This window comes from Gouania willdenowi, chromosome 10 (assembly GCF_900634775.1).
Source record: "Gouania willdenowi chromosome 10, fGouWil2.1, whole genome shotgun sequence".
NCBI classification, from domain to species: Eukaryota; Metazoa; Chordata; class Actinopteri; order Blenniiformes; family Gobiesocidae; genus Gouania; species Gouania willdenowi.
Genome location: NC_041053.1, coordinates 29,432,103 through 29,449,982, shown reverse-complemented (window position 1 = coordinate 29,449,982; position 17,880 = coordinate 29,432,103). Strand labels below are relative to the sequence as shown.

Sequence of the window (17,880 nt, the reverse complement as noted above, 5' to 3'; positions counted from 1 at the left end):
AAATTTGATCAAATCTACTGGTAGTAATAACAGTAAGTACAGTCAGTGAGTCTGGTTCTGTTTTATTGCAGGAAACTATTAACCCAAATTCCTGTCATTTTTTTGTTCAGTGTTTTTTGATTTCTTCCAAACAATCCCTCTGCTCTGCGTGGTTCTTTGTGATGCTGCAGCGTGCACAGCATAAATATTGTTAGTTCCAGGTGTTCTGTATGCAAGGGGCAGATATTTGACCTCCATGTGGAGCTAAGCTGGCTACTCCACTAACAGAGAAGAACGCCTTCAGTCCCTGGAGACTGTGTACGCATGCATGGATGCATACATACCCACACACATTGTGGTACTTTGGGTTAGCAGTGGAGGAATCCTGAGGGAAATCAACCTCTTAATGCATCTCTGACGCAGACTTAATGAGAATTTAGCACATCACAGAATTTTAACGCTTGGCAAAGTCTTCCTTTTTTCAGGCTGAACCTCTTTTTATCCCCCTCTAGAATTATTAAAGGTGGGGTATCATGTCTTTTTTCAGGCACATAGTACCATTCTATAGCATACTCAAATAACTATGGTACCCAATTCTTCTGGAAAATGCAGCAAAAAACTTAAAAGAAATTTTGCTCTATATAGCACACGATTCATGACTCTTCGATTTCACCTCTGTCTCTTTAAGAAACTCCACGCATGGATTATTGTTTACTTCTGTTTTTCTGTGCGCTGTATTTGGCTACTTTATACATTTTTACATCGCTACAATACATTAGAATGATTATCAAAGTGAGGAATGCTAACGTACAGACGGAGATCTGTCACCGACACACACACACACACACACACACTGGCGCTATAGTCCAGAATAGGGATCGCATTCTGTCTGTGTACTTATTAATCCATTTTCAAATAAGCTCTTGTTTTAAAGCAGTCATCTGAAAAGGCAGGCAGCTACTATGATGAGCAGAGTAAACCGATCGACACAGTTATCTCTCAGCTGTTTGCTGTGACTGCAGCTGTTTTGACGGAGCTGGAAGCGGGGGAGGGGTTTTATTTACATTTTTATTTTTTATTTTTTATTTTAATGCGTGCATTAATGAGTACAGACAACATAAGCCGTGGGTTTCTTACAAAAGTATTTAAAATAAGTAAATTAAAAGCTACATCTGCGGAGGCGGGTGCTGTGGGCTGAACTTAGGAAGAGAACATAGGAGGGGGAGGGGCTCTGCTGTGGAGCGGTGGGCGGTAACTCGGCTGGTGACGAAAGGTCCGAGGTGTCTCTAGGAGGTGGGGGCGTTCCTAGGAGGACTCAGCCGTATTTACACCTAAAATGGAAGCCGTCAGAGCCAAGGCAACACTCCAGGTATGTTTTTAATGAGGGAATGACATAGTAACGTGATGTAAATCTTGAAAAGGCGTTTTTAAATAATCCCCCCCTTTAACAATTTGAGTCAGACCAGCGCAAACTCAAACTTACTGCCACTATCTATAACAGCGTCTCAAATGGAGGTGCGTGTACCAGAGGTGGGAGACTCGAGTCATGTGACTTGACTCGAGTCGCAGTTTTTGGGACTTGAGACTTACTTGAATAGTTCTCTGAAAAGACTCGACTTGACTTGAGACTTGCTCCTTAAGACTTTAGACTTGACTGGGACTTGAACCTATTACTTGAAATGACTTGAGGAAAACTTGTGATTATTTTACATTCTTTATATGCATGCATAAATCATTGGCGCTATCTGGATGCTGCCTGCCCAACAACAGCTCTCTGTGTTTCCTGACGCGGGCACCTCTCCTCCTATAACTACACATCAGAAGCATCATGATTTCTGCTTAGTGTCAGCGCATTTTTCACAGTCAACTTTTGCAATTCATCTCAAGTATCGGTTTATCCACGTGATAAAGATCATTACGCACGCACAGGAAATGTTTGATTCAATGGACGCAAACACAGAGCCTGTTTGGAGACAACGAAGCGAGCAGAAGAAGTAGATCAGTGATGACAGACTGTCAGGACAGACGTCACTGTAATCAAGCAAATAAACTGCTCTTTTTCAAGAACTTAAATACGCTTAGTGTTTTTATGAGAACAGATTTAATTTGAATAACTAAGAGAAGTGGATATTAGTATTTATTTTATTTTATATTGTGCATTCTTGGAATTTTAGTCCTAAATGAACATTTATATATTTATTGTTTGTATAGCTTTAATATTATGCAATTGCAGTGATTTAATTTTAGTGAAGTTCATAGCTCTTAATTTAATTGTAGTAATGATTACCATAATAGTTATTTAAGTGTTTCGGTTTTCTTTTTAAGGCAACATATTTGTTTTATGTTTATCTTGGAGTTAAAAGGAAATGCCTGAGAATTGAATTTTCAAACGTCGGAGATGAAAAAAAAGTGAATGTTGAGGTGGGGGCAGGCATATTGTTTATGCAGTTACACAGATGTATCAGGATAATTATAGATGGAGAGTATCCAGTTGAACAATTGTATTAATTATTATTATTATTATTATTATTATTATTATTATTATTATTATTTGATTAGTACGTACTAAAATAATTGTATGGATACTGGATTACTTCTCCGACCCCTCCTGAGAGGGGAACATCAGCATGTTCTACTGTCTGAACACGTTACATAAGAAATGCCCAGATACGTTCAAAGTTCTTTTCAAGCTTGTTCATCTTGGCCTAATTAGATTAAATTGTTTAGTTTGCACTTTGATAGGGGACAAGGCCAAAACATCACAGCAAAATAACTACATGTAGGGCTAGCACAAGATGGGATAAGTTCTTATTTATTTTCTATGTTTTTCCTTCTGAGCACTGCACTGCCCCCTAGAGGTAGTTCTTACTGTGCTACATATTTTTGAGGTAAATCAAAACTGAGTCCCTCAGGTAGAAGGTGTTTAGTAAACACCGTATGGACAGTGTATATTGCTAGTGTTATTCTTAATTTATGTTTATTAATTAAATTTTTTATTTCAGTGGATTTTAAAGTGCTTCTTAAAGTAATGGGGGTAATAAAGGTATTAGAGGTGTTGAATAAAAAATCGATTCTGCGATATATCGCGATATTATGTCGCACGATTCTCAGATCGATTCAAAATGCATTCATATTGATTTTTTTTTTTACATTTTATTAATTGATTAATTTATTAATTATTATTATTTTTTTACTTTTTTGCCCAGCTGTTCATCATGCCTTGTGTTTATTAAAAAAAAACATCTAAAAAGAAAGTACTAACTTTCTGCATTTATTTGTTGTTCGAGGCATAAACCTCAGTAAAGTTGCACAAAAGCCAAGTTGCACTAAAGTCAAAGTTGGTTTAAAAGCCACAGGCAGATTGTATGTTATTTTTTATTTGAAGTTGTTGGCACATGGCATGTAAAAGCCAATGTTTTGATTGTAAAATATGCCATATTTCATACATAATGTTCTCATGAAGGTGTACACATTTACAGATTAGTTGTTTTTTAAGTCATATATATTTTTAAAAAAATCTCAATAATTGCCTTATACTTTAATATTGGGATGTATTGTATCATATTGTATTATGAATTACGTATCGGGATACAAATTGTATTGCCAGATGCCAGGCAATACACACCCTTAGTAAATATATAATTGTATTTATTACATTTAGGTAAATTTGTTTACTTTTGTAACCCATAAGCTCTGTGTTTTGTACAATTTTGTATTTAAATAAGTAATAAAAGTCCCACAGTTTAAATTTGTAAAACAAGTCTGTGTGCGACTTGGCATGACTTGATCACTTAGTTTTGACTTGACTTGATGGAATGACTTTGACTGGTAACGTTAAGACTTGGGCTTGACTCGAGACTTGCATTTAGTGACTTACTCCCACCTCTGTCGTGTACCCCTAGGTCAGGGGTCTGCAACCTGCGGCTCTTTGACTCTTTTGCAATGGCTCTAGATAGCTTTCAAAAACTTAATAAAATAATTAACTATTATTTCTTACAGAGGGTATTGATGAATAATTACATTAATTTCAAATAAAATTAGGATAAAAACAATTTGTTAACCTTAAAATAAATCACGTTGTGCAATAACTTGCACCTGTTGCTAACCTTAAGTTGTAATGAAATCCCTGGTAAGATAACAAAACTAACAAAAAGACTATTCTGGAAGAAAATAGATTGCTTGATATGTTGCAAGAAATTAAATTCATTAACTCATAAAATTATTTGATATTATTTCAACTTTATAGAATTTTATACACTGTATTGTTTGCATTGAGACGTTTTTTTTTTTTTTTTTTTTTTTAATCCTGGTGAGATTGGGCAAAATGGCTCCTTTGAGAGTAAAGGTTGCTGACCCCTGCCCTAGGTGTACGTGATGGCACTACAGAGGGCACTTTGGAGAGAGTGAAAAATTAACATATAAAGTGTCAGTCTTGGTCCCACCAGATGAGATGACCAGAAATGATTCAAACTATAGAAATAAATCTGTTCAGGAGCCACTAAAGCAGTGTTTTTCAACCTTGTGGTCGGGACCCCATGTGTGGTCGCCTGAAATTTCAGAAAAATTTAAATAGATTTTTGAAATATTTTAATTATTATTAACACACAATCTTAAAAAACGCTATTTCTATACTTTCACTTTGTGAAATAGTAATCTAGTTCAACTAACAAAAAACTGTCTATGTATAAAAACAGCATATAACTGCTTCTCTAATTTTCCACATGCTACTTTTTTATCCTCTCATCGTATTCTCGCTCACTAACAAGCAACTGTTGGAAAGAATGCATTATCTTATGTAGCATCTCTGCTATCTATTTGTATTTGGGTTATTTACATGCTTTTGCACCCTTGGAACTCTCCCCCCTCAAACATCCATGCCTCTGACTCCCTACAAACTTTCAAAAGACACTTACAAACCCACCTTTTCACACAGTCATTTAACTGAATCATCTCCTCCACTCTTGCTGCTGCTTCCTGTAAAGCATCTTTGAGGTATTTTTAAAAAGCACTGACGCATTATATTTCTTCGTCTGCCTATTCCAATCTTTCCCTAGGCTCCTGGGAAACCAGCCATTGAGGTGTCTCACTTCCTGGACTGGACAAGTCTGGAGCCCCAGTCAATGGTGTGGCTGCCCGTGCTCCACCGAGTCACTGCTGCAGAATCCACGAAGCATCAGGCCAAATGTTACGTCTGCAAACAATGTCCCATTAAGGGCTTCAGGTATGTGGGTGGATGAGAACACTAGCAGGTCTGGCAGACAAAGACGTGATGGGTTAGAGTGATGAAATGTGTGTAATACAGGCTGAGAGAATCTGCTTTGTTTTTGTTCTTTTACTTCCCTGAGGACTCAAACTAAAACTAGACTTCCTTATCGCTCACGTACATGTGAGAAAAAGAAAGAGAAACTAGTATTTCAATACTGATGCAGTGATAATTTTGACAAGGAATTTTAATTTGTTTTTTGTCTTATTTAGTTTTTAGTCAAGATTTAGTCATCTGATTTGTTTTAATTTTAGTCTTATTTTAGTCGACTAAAATACCAAGCAATTTTAGTCGACTAAACCAATTACAGGTTTACTTGACAATTTTTTACCGCTGGTATAGGAAACAAACTAAACCTACTGTAATTTATGTGTATATGGAATATATAAAACACTAATTTTACTTTATTTCAACCCATCTGTGTCTTTATTTCAATACACAAGCAGTACTGAATAACAAACAGACTGTCAGGTTTGAAATGGTATCTTTATCCCATAATAATGCCACAGAACTGTGAAATAAGTATTAATTTACAACTCAATTTATACAAAACAAATAGTGCAAATATCAAAGATCATAAACTCATAAAACCAAATAGAAAATGAGATAAAAACCAAAATAAATTGCTTCCAGACTAATCGCCTGTATATGAATAATACAAGGAGATTAGGATGGATGTCTATTTTCGTCTCGTCCTTTATTCGTTGACGATAATGTCAATCAATTTAGTCATAGTTTTAGTCTCAATCAGTGACTTCTTTTTTAGTTTTCGTTTCGTTTTTCATCCGCAAAAAATATATCTGTGGCGAAAATAATGACGAAATTATTTAGTCAACGAAATGAACACTGCACTGATGGAATGTAAAGATAAACTGATTCTTACCAAATTTAAATGTGAAATATTTGATGTGGGATTTAGCTTATGATTTCACATTTAAGATGAAAAGGATTTTCTGTTACGACAGTTTTGTATTTCAATCCATCCTGTTTAATCTGTCAGCTGTGGCATTAATCATAATAATTTAATGAATTTCTGCCTTTACAAAGATGCGTTTCCAAACCTTGATTCCAAAGGGAATGATAAAACTCAGTCATGGAAATGCAAAACAGAGTATTTCTCTGTAATTACATCTCACGAGAACACCAACTGCCTGTGGGAATATCTGAAAACTGAATACGAGATGAACATTATTCATAATAAAAGGGAAAGCTGATCATTTCTGTCTCTCTTACAGTATACCTGCTTAGCAGCCTTCAAGCAACACTGAAATAACCCTCATATGCAAAAGCATTACAAGAAGAAACTTTTGTATATGAGAGTTAGAAGTCCCTGACCACCTCAGAAATATTAGTTCTTCAACTTATTTACATGATTATTTCATTTTCATGAGATCCAGCACAGAAAAGGAAGTTATATACACACAACTCGGAGACATTGCACAATAGTTTTATACATAGGGAAGCAGAACATACTCATAGTTGTTATAAATTTCGTTATCAACTTTTCATTATTTCATCTAAAAAAAAATACATTCAATGAGAATTTCAATACAAACCCTGACTCTGTCTTCATTACGGCTCCTGATAAACATCAGCCTTCTCTGTCTGATTGATCTCGACAGGTATCGCAGTCTGAAGCAGTTCAACGTGGACATCTGCCAGACATGTTTTCTGACCGGTCGGACAACCAAGGGAAAGAAGCTGCACTACCCCATCATGGAATACTACACCCCAGTAAGACAAACATTAACTGGTTCTTTTATCAGACTCAGTCTCCAGGGAAGGATAAAAACCAGCTCTACTCTAAAGAAAAAAAATCTACTCTGGACTACTACTCCCACACAAGAAACAAGCAGCATCTTTACTATTATGTCCCTGTCATCTCTAAGTAGTCTATTATAGAGCTGTAATTTGGCCAAAAAAGCCAGAGCCGACATGGCCCAAGCCAGAGAGAATACGGCTCGAGCTCGAATGAATAGGATTTATTTTAAACAGGAACCCGTTACAGCTCGACACATATTCACATCTATGCACGCACACGGCTCAAGAACAAGTCACGAATGAGCCGTTTATACATTTAAAACATAATTTAATAATTTTCCAGTGGCTAACCTTTGATTCACCTCCACAGCATCCATTTGTGAATCTTTCTCGAGCCAATCAACACGCATACCTAACCGCTCATTTAACCTGACCCGAGCCTGTGTAAAATATATGAATTAAGACTGAAACTGACCCCAACCTGAGCAGATCTATCAGGTTCCATCAAGTTCGAGCAAAGATCCTCAGCTATAGTCTATTACATATGTTCACAAAGCGTCATTTACTTCAGTCCTATTATTACAGCATCTAAACTGATTATTCTGGAACCTGTCCTCTGACTTTTTGGGAAAGTAAACTGGACTGAGGTCTTGACAACCGCTGGATGTCTTCTGTTTGAGCTCTGGTTCCTCCAGTGTTTATGTGCAGGCTGGGATGCCATGTGTTTACTCCAGTTATAGGCCCAAAAACGCTGACTTCACCCTGAGTTACCCTTGTCATCTTAAGGCAGGCATACACTGTGGAATTTTCAATCGTTCTACTCAGCTTCAGCTCAAACTGTGCGACTCATTTGCAGAGTCTGAATGTGGGCAGCTCACGATTCATGTTCCCACGCTATACGTACCGACACTCTGACACGACCTGACTGCTCACACTGTACGTCCATACACGACACGTCAGAGTCTTGTTTCCGGAAATGCAACGTAAAAATCAGAAGAAGAAGAACTCTGAAGCGTTGCCATCAAAACAGAAGAAGAAGAACCTGGAATTGAATAGACACTCGCAAATCTCAGCAAAAAGAACTTTAAAAAAGAAAAGGTGGCAATGGGCCAGGAACTGGCTGGACAGACGTGCGTAGTATGGTCCCTTAATTCTACAGTGGTCCTACGCTGTTCGCGCATGCACAGTGTGAGAGTTTGAGGTAAGCCGGTTCGTGGCACTGCGTCAACAGTGCGATACCCTCACGAGGAGCGACCAGGATTTCAAATAGGTTTGATTTTCTTGTGACCACACGATTGCTGATCGGGAGTTGGTCGTGAGGTGTTAATCGCTTCTTGTGACCCCATGCATACTGCACGATGCACGACACATGATTTAGCCTAGACTCGGCCCAATCCCAAAAAATAGACACTTGAGTGAACAATTGGCTCAAAATGGGCCAAAAATCACACAGTGTATGCCCAGCGCATGCGTGGTTGAATAGATGTATAATAGGATAGACACATGCCACAGTTTAGAAAATTGCATTCACCCTCCTTGTCCAGGAAATACATCTGGTGAGAAGTAAAAAAGTACTGATCTTCTGTCATGATGTGGTAAGAATGAGTGTTAGATATCTTTCGGTTGAATTAGAATGCAATGTGCACAAGACATCTGCCCCTATTTTAGGCAGCGCGTCATGCATGGTGCATGTAGAGGCTGATTAATTCATTATTCAAGATGTGGACAGAAGGTGTGATCTCCCTGAAGGAGAGGGGGTTACTTTTACGTCCAGGATTGCGCCCTTTTCATTCTGCTGGATCAAACTGATAAACCTGCCTGACAGGAGAAGCAGAAAGGGAGGCGGCGGTGGTTCTCAGTAAGAGCTCATGCAGCGATTTTGAATTACAGTAGTGACGATTATTACAAAAAAATATTGATGAGGAGTTTCTAGAATAGCTGTTGTGGTATGATCAGTAGGTCTGTTCACATCATTTTCAGATGAGAAAAAAAACAATGTGAATTTAAGGAATTTATTGTTGACATTTGCTTTCCATTTTGCACTTAGTAGACAGTCAATATCCACTCCCGCTTCATATCAATTTATTTTTTAGCAGTGGTTGTCGTTTAATTTCATTTATTAAAGAATGATGACTCAAGGATGCAGGAACGACCTCTCCTCTACATTTTTTTTTTGTCCTTTCCCTTATTCATATTTGCAGTTGTTGTGCGGAAAGCTGACAGTTAATACCTGCCTGTCAAATGTGTGTTCTACATAATAAAATAGAAGTTTTGGGCAATACTTTACTTGAAGTTGTATACATAAGGCTGACATTACGCTGTCATTATTATGACATGACATTTGTCATTAGCATGAATAAGGTGTCATGAAGGCTGTCATTAAATGTCGTTTGTTACCCTAACTTCTAATCCTTTGTTACTCTAGTCCCTAACCCTAACCCTACCTAACCCCACTAGATCCCTCCACCTAACACAAAAAATGCCAACATAGTTGCAAAGGTGTCGGAATTTAGCGAAACATGTCATAATTCAGCAAACAACACTTAATGACAGTCTTCATGACACCTTATTCATGCTAATGACAGAAAATGATAGCGTAATGTCAGCCTTATGTATGACACTTCAAAGTGTTACCAAATGTTGTTACTGTATGTGTTAAACGTAATGAAATCATTAAAGAAAAACTATTTTAAATCTGTGAACATCAGCTAAGAGTTGAGTTCCGCGCGGCTCTGGCCGTCTGCTGGGCGGGGGCCTTGGCTCCTCTGCTGGGATCTCGGGCGGGGGGCTCTCTTGGCCCTTTCCTCGGGGGGTTGGGTGCTTGGGTGTGGGTGGGTGGGGGGGCTGGATGCTGGCGGGGGGCCTTGGGGTTGGGGGTTGGGGTCGGTGGGGGGATACACTGGGTGCTCGGCTGCTTGGGGCTTCCTCGGATGTGTGTGTTGGGGGCGGTGGCTGCCTCTCGGCCTGGGATCTTGGGGGCATCGGGGGGGTTGCTCGGCCGTGGGGGGATTGCCTGGGGCTCCCTGGCCTCCGCTCTTTCTGCTGGCCTGGCTGCATCTGCGGGCCCAGGGCAGTTCCTGGGCTTGCAGTAGCGTTTTTTTTTTTTTTGCACATATACTGGTATACGATGCACTGGCACGCCTTGGGATGTGGGACAAAACTCATACTGGGCTTAACCTTAGACACGTTAATCCCAAATACATGCTTTAGGTAGTACCATTCACTCATTCCCCCTGTTCACAGCCACCACCATTATAGCTAAGCTTCACACTTGTCACCATACTGGCTGGATTACACAACATAATAAGCACAATATATTCTACAACCTCACATCTCACCCTCACTGCAAAACAGTCTATTCTTCCCCACCTTTTCTATTTCCTGCCTTGAGTCTCTCCTCCCTGCTCCCTTTCCCCTCCACTTCCCTCTCCCCCTCCACTTAGGTGTAACACTGCTCTCCCTTTTTATATCCTCCCTATAATAAAAGATTTCTTACCCTTCCTTAGGGAGGGCTGGTGATGGTCACAATTAAGCAATAAAATAAATCAATGTATTTTATTGCAATAACAAAATATGCATCGCTGTCTCATAATGATTGCACTTCCTGTGGTGTTGACCTTTGACAGCATGTGCAGACAAGTAAAAAAAAAAAAAAAAAAAAAAAAAACTAGGAGTTGAGGCTTTGCCAACACCTGCCAATGAGCCATGGACAGAATTACTGCGTCACACACTGGTACCAGTTGTCCAAATGGACCACGCCTAATTTTTAAGGGCACGCCTGCCACAGTGCAGAGAACAAAAAGCTCATTTGAGTACACATGCGCTAACAGCAAAACGCTACATAAAGCTGTGCTTTAGATCATGAAAATAAAGGTCATCAAGTTTAAAGTGATTGCCAGTGATCTCTGTAGCATGGGTTCAGTTTAAAGAAGTAGCTGTCACACTAGAGCTGTGATCTACAGATATGATGTAGGCTCTGAAATCAATTCCAAGCCATACAATGTGTTGAAAGGCCCTTTTTATTATATATGTGTTTTGAAACTGACAGTGTTGTATATTGGCAGAATAGTTTTCCAGTAACTGTGACAAGCACATATCAATCTCTCCCTGAGAGCAATGTACACAATGTAAGACTTGTGTGAGGGTGAAAAGAGTAAAGGACATGCTGAATGAAAACGCAAACACGCTCTATGAAAGAAGAGGCAAATAGACATTACCATTTCCAAGAACAGAGCTATGTTGCATTGATTATTTCTATTCACTTGTGTCGACTTAATCTGCGCCTCCAACCACTGCCTGTCACCCTCTGCAGACAACTTCAGGAGAGAAGATGAGAGATTTCGCAAAGACTCTAAAAAACAAGTTCAGGTCGAAACAGTATTTCACCAAACACCCTCAGAGAGGATACCTGCCAGTGCAATCTGTGTTGGAGACAGAGAGCTCAGAAACGTGAGTATGCCACCCAGAATACCAACAAATGTTCAGTTTTGATTCTTTTTAGTCAAACAGTCATCTTACTTGGTAATATCAGTGCAAATTTACACAACTTTTAAGTTATCTTCTGTTAAAGATAATGACTTCTTAATTCAATTATCTAGTTGAAGACTAATATTTGAGGTCATGAACAAGTAGAGAGGTCAGAGTAAGAGTCTAGAGTGAGTATATCAGGAGTTCATAATTTAAAGAAATATTTTTTAATGAGGAGAATATCTGAATGTGGGGCATTAAGTAAGTCTTCAGCTGAATTAGAGACGACAGTTTGCTTTAAATTGTCTCCAAAAAGCCTGGAGCCGTCATCGTAAGGGATTGTCTCACCACTTCCATCAAGTTTATGCCATTTTGTAAATTCTCATTATTAAAGCTCGCCAATGACACATCATAGAAAACTCACTCTCTTTGCATTTGAGAATATGTAATATGTGATCAACATATTAATGCGTACTCACACGTTTCATATTTCTGATACAAATATAAAACTTTACATTTCTAAAACATTTCACCACAAACACGTCATATAAACTCCTAATTCTTTACTAATGAGAACTTGTGGGACCTGCTCAAAACCCACCATCAGTCACAGACACATCACACATACAATGTAACAAACACCCTCCATTCGTTTTGTTGACTTTATGGTTGAATGCGTTTGATGGTAAAGGGCTTGACTGATGCCATATATCACAGGGGTGTCAAACTCTTTTTAGTTCGGGGGCCAAATACGGAGCAGTTTGATCTCAAGTGGGTCACAGATTTTATGCAGGAAATCAATTAATTTCAACATTATTGTGCCCTAGTTTACACTTTTAGTATGCATAAAATATAAAATATGTAAGAAATTGACAAAATCTTAGCAATAAGTGATAGATATCAGGGTTTGATTTTGTGACCAATTTCTGTTTACCTAAAAGCAATACAGTATTATGTAATGATTTGAGGAAAATTTAAGGTATTTGTAAAAAGTTTAAGTTTTTTCATCTATTTAATATTCAAAATGACTGCAATCATGGGATATAAGCACCAGGAAAACTGTGCCCCCCTGCCAATATTGTGGAGTTTCATTTACACAATGATTCATGTTTTCTCTCTAATTTTATCTCAGTCCTGCGGGCCGAATTGGATGCTCCAAAGGGCCCAATTTGGCCCCCAGGCCATGAGTTTGCCATAGCGGCTAAAAATATGTATTTTCGACCTGCACACAACCTCCACCTGTAGGCCCAAAACACAGAGGCATAAACAATCAGAGACTCACTTAGGGTTCACCACACTTGTTTCATTAATCACATGGTTAAGGTATGATTAAAAGCAATCTATATTATACTTTTTGTTTTTTAAACGAATTAGATACGAAGGTGTGAATGAACTGAGAGCTCATGAGGAAGAGCTGATCAGCTGTTATATTTGGTTATTGGATTAATAACAGCTGGACGACAAATTCATTATCTTTTCCTCTAATTTGAAACACGTCAAAAAGCAGTCTTAACTCATATACTGTATGTTCACACAGACAGATTTTGATGTTTCTTCTTTCTTTTTCCAGACCGTGCTCTTCACCGAGGCTGCCTCATGCTGATACACACAGCAGGATTGAGCATTTTGCCAGCAGGTACTGTATATGGCTCAATGTACTGCACTTTATATCAAATCATTACAGCATGTCCCCCCTCATCCTATTTTTGCGGGCCATTTCCCATGTGCTTCATATTCACTCCTCCTTTCTTCTGCTTCTCTTCCCTTGTATTGTCTTCTCTCTGAGCCTTTGGCCCTTACAGTGCACTGATTGAAGTATTGATTTGGCTGCAATGTGCCCTGCCCAGCCTTTATCGAGGCTATACTGCCCAGCAGTTACTCTCCCTCCTAGTGTCCTTGCAAGCTTAAAATCTGTGTGTGTGTGCGTGTGTGTGTGCGTGCGTGCATGTGTGTATGTGTGTAGAGGTCAACAGGGGTCGATCCGCCTCTCAACTTGTCACTTGTGAGGGCAGCGAGCCCATTGGTCACCTGGGAGCTGTCGATGTGGGTCAGTGTTTGTGTGGCGGGTCATAAGCAGGACACACACTGGAGTCACACACACACACACACACACACACACACACACACACACACACACACACACACACACACACACACACACACACACACACACACACACACACTCCTAGCAGCTCTGCCCACAGTGCAGAGCCCAGACATGCCATCTCATTGCCTCTGCACAATGTGCGGTTCAGTGTGCATGCACCACTTAATGTGCTGTTGTGTATTACTTCCCCAAGGCTCATGCACTCTTCTTTACCCTGTTCCAAAACAAAGGGAATACACACTAACGAGAGAGCAGGCACAATCGTCCTCTTTATCCCTTTTATCTCCTCTTTCCCCTTCAATGCATTTTCTTTTAATCCCCTTTTCTATATTTGTCTTCCTGCTATATTTTACTCTCTTTCATGCAATTTTTCATTTGCTTTTTTCCTGTTTTGGACAGTATTTTTTATTGTATTTTCTGTATTTATTTGTTTGATATCAATAACACAAGTTGCTCAGTTGTATCAGTTACTAATCTGGGGCCTCATTTATAAAACATTGAGTAGAATCTACATTAAAAGTGAAAATATGTCAAAAATGCGCTACGCGCAAAAAAAATGTGGTTAATAAAACCGTGTGTAGCTCACCTGTATACACTTTTCCCTTTATAAATCATAGCCGAGCAAGAAGTTGGCGCGGGTTAATTCACTTTATATACCGCCCTGGACACGCCCTCTTTCTACCATGAATAGTTTTTGAATGAAAACGAGCCAGAAAAAAGAGAATTTCTTTGGTGGTCACAGTAATGGCGTAAATAAATAAAAATCAAAGTTATTTACAGCATTTGTCACTGTGGTGTAAAATATGACTGAGGTGAAAAGACAGGTTTTTTTTTTTTTTTTTTATAAATCACAACTTTTGCTTGGGAAGTGGCAGACGCCCAGTTTCAAGCCCCGTTTTTAGGGTAAGCAAGCTTTATAAATGAGGCCCCTGGTCTGTAGGTTTCCATTACATCGCTAAAAGAAATGGTGCAGCAACATCATTTTTATATATGTTTTGCAATGTTTATAGATCATCACGCAATTGCAATTTAAAGGACATTCGCAGTAAATATATATTTTGCTGAAGCCACATACTGATCCCCTGTCACCATCTCAGAGAGTGTGACGGATGCTGCGGATTTCTAGAAAACTCTTCATATTGTACAGCAGAGATCCTCAAACAGCTGGCCTCTGCTGATGCTCTCATCATGTACGCGGATTCTTCTGCTTCCAGCCACGGATGTGGTCTGTTAAGCAATTATTTTTGGCAGCAACATTGCGCATTCATGATTATCTGGAAAATGGACTATATTATTCATAATGAGGAAATGTGTCACATCATCCCACGGTGTAACTGATTGATGTGACTGTTCAGTTATTGAACAACAGCGACGAATAATTGCACATATATACATTAGCTGTATCTACTTTTAATGCATTTCTCTTCATTTGCTGAAAGATAAAGGCTCATTTTCCTTTTTAACTGTTGCCTGAATGATTCATAAATGTGTTCAAATACTTAATAAATGCTTCAAAAACAATGTTCATGTCAAGTTCCATATCCTGAACTACAAATGTAGCCCTTAGTGAAGTGTGCTCAATAATGTATTACTCTATTTAATAATACAGCAAACGTCACTTCACTATGGAGGCTTCATATAAGCAATATACATTTTTACAAATACAATGAATGCACTCAAAATGCTCTATGTGTGTGCACAAGCAGCAGCTTTGTGGTCCCCCACCCACCCATCACAAACTTGCAGAAGGTAGTGTAAGTGGTGTTAAACTGTGGAACACGGGGTTATAATTACCGTATATACATTATAGAAGTATAATTACACTACTCACGTTACTGTAATTGAGTTGATTTTAAGGGAACTTTTGAGTATATTTCAAAATCAGTATTTCTACTTGTACGTAAGTAGATTTTTAAAGAAGTAAAGTAATTTGTTCCTGACCGTTACTGAGTAAATTATTATTTTTTGTATTTTTTTTCAAATGATCAACAGACATTGTGAAACTGCAAAAAAAAAAATGAAATAACCAGACAACAATCAAATGCATCACATCATAGGCGACCAACCATTTTAAACGTATAATGTACGGAGTCAATTAGAGCCTGAGAATTTTTTATTTTTATTTTGAAGTGAATTCATTCGTGTTAGTTAAAAATAACTGTAAAATTTGACAAACCTTTTACTTCATACAGATAAATAAATTAAGTTCCAATTGTGAAAGATTTTTAAGTTTTAAGTTCTTCCGTTTTAAGTTTATACATGTTGACTGTATGCAAGGGAACGTGGCAAAAACATATTACCAAAAATAAACTTGGGGGGGTGAAAGTAAGTGTAACTTTTATTTTGAGTACTATTGAATGGAGCTACTTATGACTTGATCTGGAATGTTTTGTGTATGACTTACTTGTACTTGAGTAGAATTCAAATCAAGTAACAGTACTTCTGCTTGAGCAGCATATATCAGTACTCTTTATACCTCTGATTATATACTCCAAGATACTGTGGTTCGAAACAAGGAGTATTAAGGGTATTAAGTTCCTGGTACTCAAAATAATAATAAGAAAAACAATAATCTGTTGTTCTAGTTGTATTTGTGAATCTAAACTGACTAAATATTTCTGTGTGGTGGCCTTTTTGTTAAGGAAGTGGGCTTGTATCCAGAGGTTTGCAGTTCAATTTCAACAAAGTCCCTTAAAGTTAAAACAGGGGAGTTATACTCAATTTAGTTCAAATATGGACCAGTTTGAGTTTAAGTGGGCCACAGAGTTTAGATGGGAAAAAGAGCTAATTCATCATTAATGTTCCCTGGTTTGCACTTACACGTATAAATGATATATAAATGATAAAGTATGTGAGTATATCAGTCCCTGCAGGACTTCACTTTAATTTCCCTCACTTTGCCACATTTTGGAAAAATGATGTGTTCTTTCAACAATTTGAGATTGAAAATGTCTGCCGTCATCTGATATAAAAAGTGGAAAACTGAGCTCTGCAAATATTGTAGGTTTTATTCAAATGTTTGTGTTTGGAGGGACTGAGATCTCTACAACTGAATTAATCGGTAATTTACTAAATGTTTCATGTTTTTTTCTATAATTTTGAGGTTCTATAGGGCCGGTTTTGGCACCCGAACCTTGAGTTTGACACATGCAGGTTAAAAGCAGACAATATATTTTATGTACTGTATGTACCTCTAAGGTAGTCCATCACCAATTATCTTCCATCCCCCTCTTCATTAAACAAAAAAAAAAATTGTCTCAGCTCGTGTGCTTCCTTTTGTGTCTTTTCATCTCATCCGTCTCACCACCAACCCCGCCTCATGACTTGACATGAATGGAAACACTGAATACCAATTTACACCTGAGTGATGAGTGCTTTCTCAACAAAATTACCATAATAAACATTTGTAACTTTCGGGTGATGCTCGTGCATAAAGATGTAACAATCTAATAGTTCACTGTCATGCATGTTTGGTGGAAAGCACAACCTGTTCTCCTCATCCTAATCAGCATCATTTACCCACACCTCCAAAGACCTCCTGCTGGGGGGGGGGGTTGCACTTCAGTTGACCTGTTTAATCTAAAAATAGATGGCAATTCAGATGAAAAGATTGCCCTATGTATCTTCTTTCAACAACATAAGACCCTTTTAGAATAAAAGCACATAAATAAAGAGGAATATGATGGAAATGAGTTTGCATTTTGATTATAAATACACAATTTATTGTTGACCAACTCTCTTAATTTGTGTCATCTGCGTACATTTAGACGAGACCTAAAGCAGGGATGTCAAACACATTTTAGTTCAGGGGCTACATATGGACCAGTTTGATCTCAAGTGGGCCGAAGATTTTACGTGGGGAATAACAGCAATTTTAATGCCATTGTGCCCTAGTTTTTAATATCAGTCCCTGCAGGATCTTCATTTCAAAATGGTTTGATTTTAAAACCAATTTTTGAGTATTTTAGAAGATTTTTGTGGAATTGTTTGTGAGAAATTTCAAAATTTGTGGAAAAATGTGGCGTTCTTTCCACAAGTTGCAATTAAAAATGACTTTATCAATGTGATATAAACAAAGGAAAACTGGGAGTCCCTATAGTGTCAGTGAATTGGTGAATTTGATAAATCTAAAAGTGGATTATTTGGTAATTTACACAATAATTAATTAATTCGCTGTCACTTTTACCCAAGCCGGATTTGTCCCGCGGGCCTTGAGTTTGAGCTAAAGGGAAGCAACATGGTATATATTTAAAACTCACTGGCCTGCTCGAGGACGTTTTATTTGTTGTTGTTGTTGTTGTTG

The 17,880-nt window shown here is 38.2% G+C and overlaps 1 protein-coding gene across 3 annotated transcripts in view; it reads left to right on the top strand.

Moving 5' to 3' along the window:
* drp2 (dystrophin related protein 2) overlaps positions 1–17,880 on the top strand; it is a 125,883-nt gene that overhangs the window by 73,208 nt on the left and 34,795 nt on the right. For all 3 annotated transcript variants that reach the window (XM_028460227.1, XM_028460226.1, XM_028460228.1), the window contains 4 exons: positions 5,034–5,200; positions 6,865–6,976; positions 11,316–11,452; positions 13,041–13,106. In XM_028460227.1, coding sequence (XP_028316028.1) covers positions 5,034–5,200; positions 6,865–6,976; positions 11,316–11,452; positions 13,041–13,106 — 482 coding nt within the window. The remainder of the gene's footprint in view (positions 1–5,033; positions 5,201–6,864; positions 6,977–11,315; positions 11,453–13,040; positions 13,107–17,880) is intronic.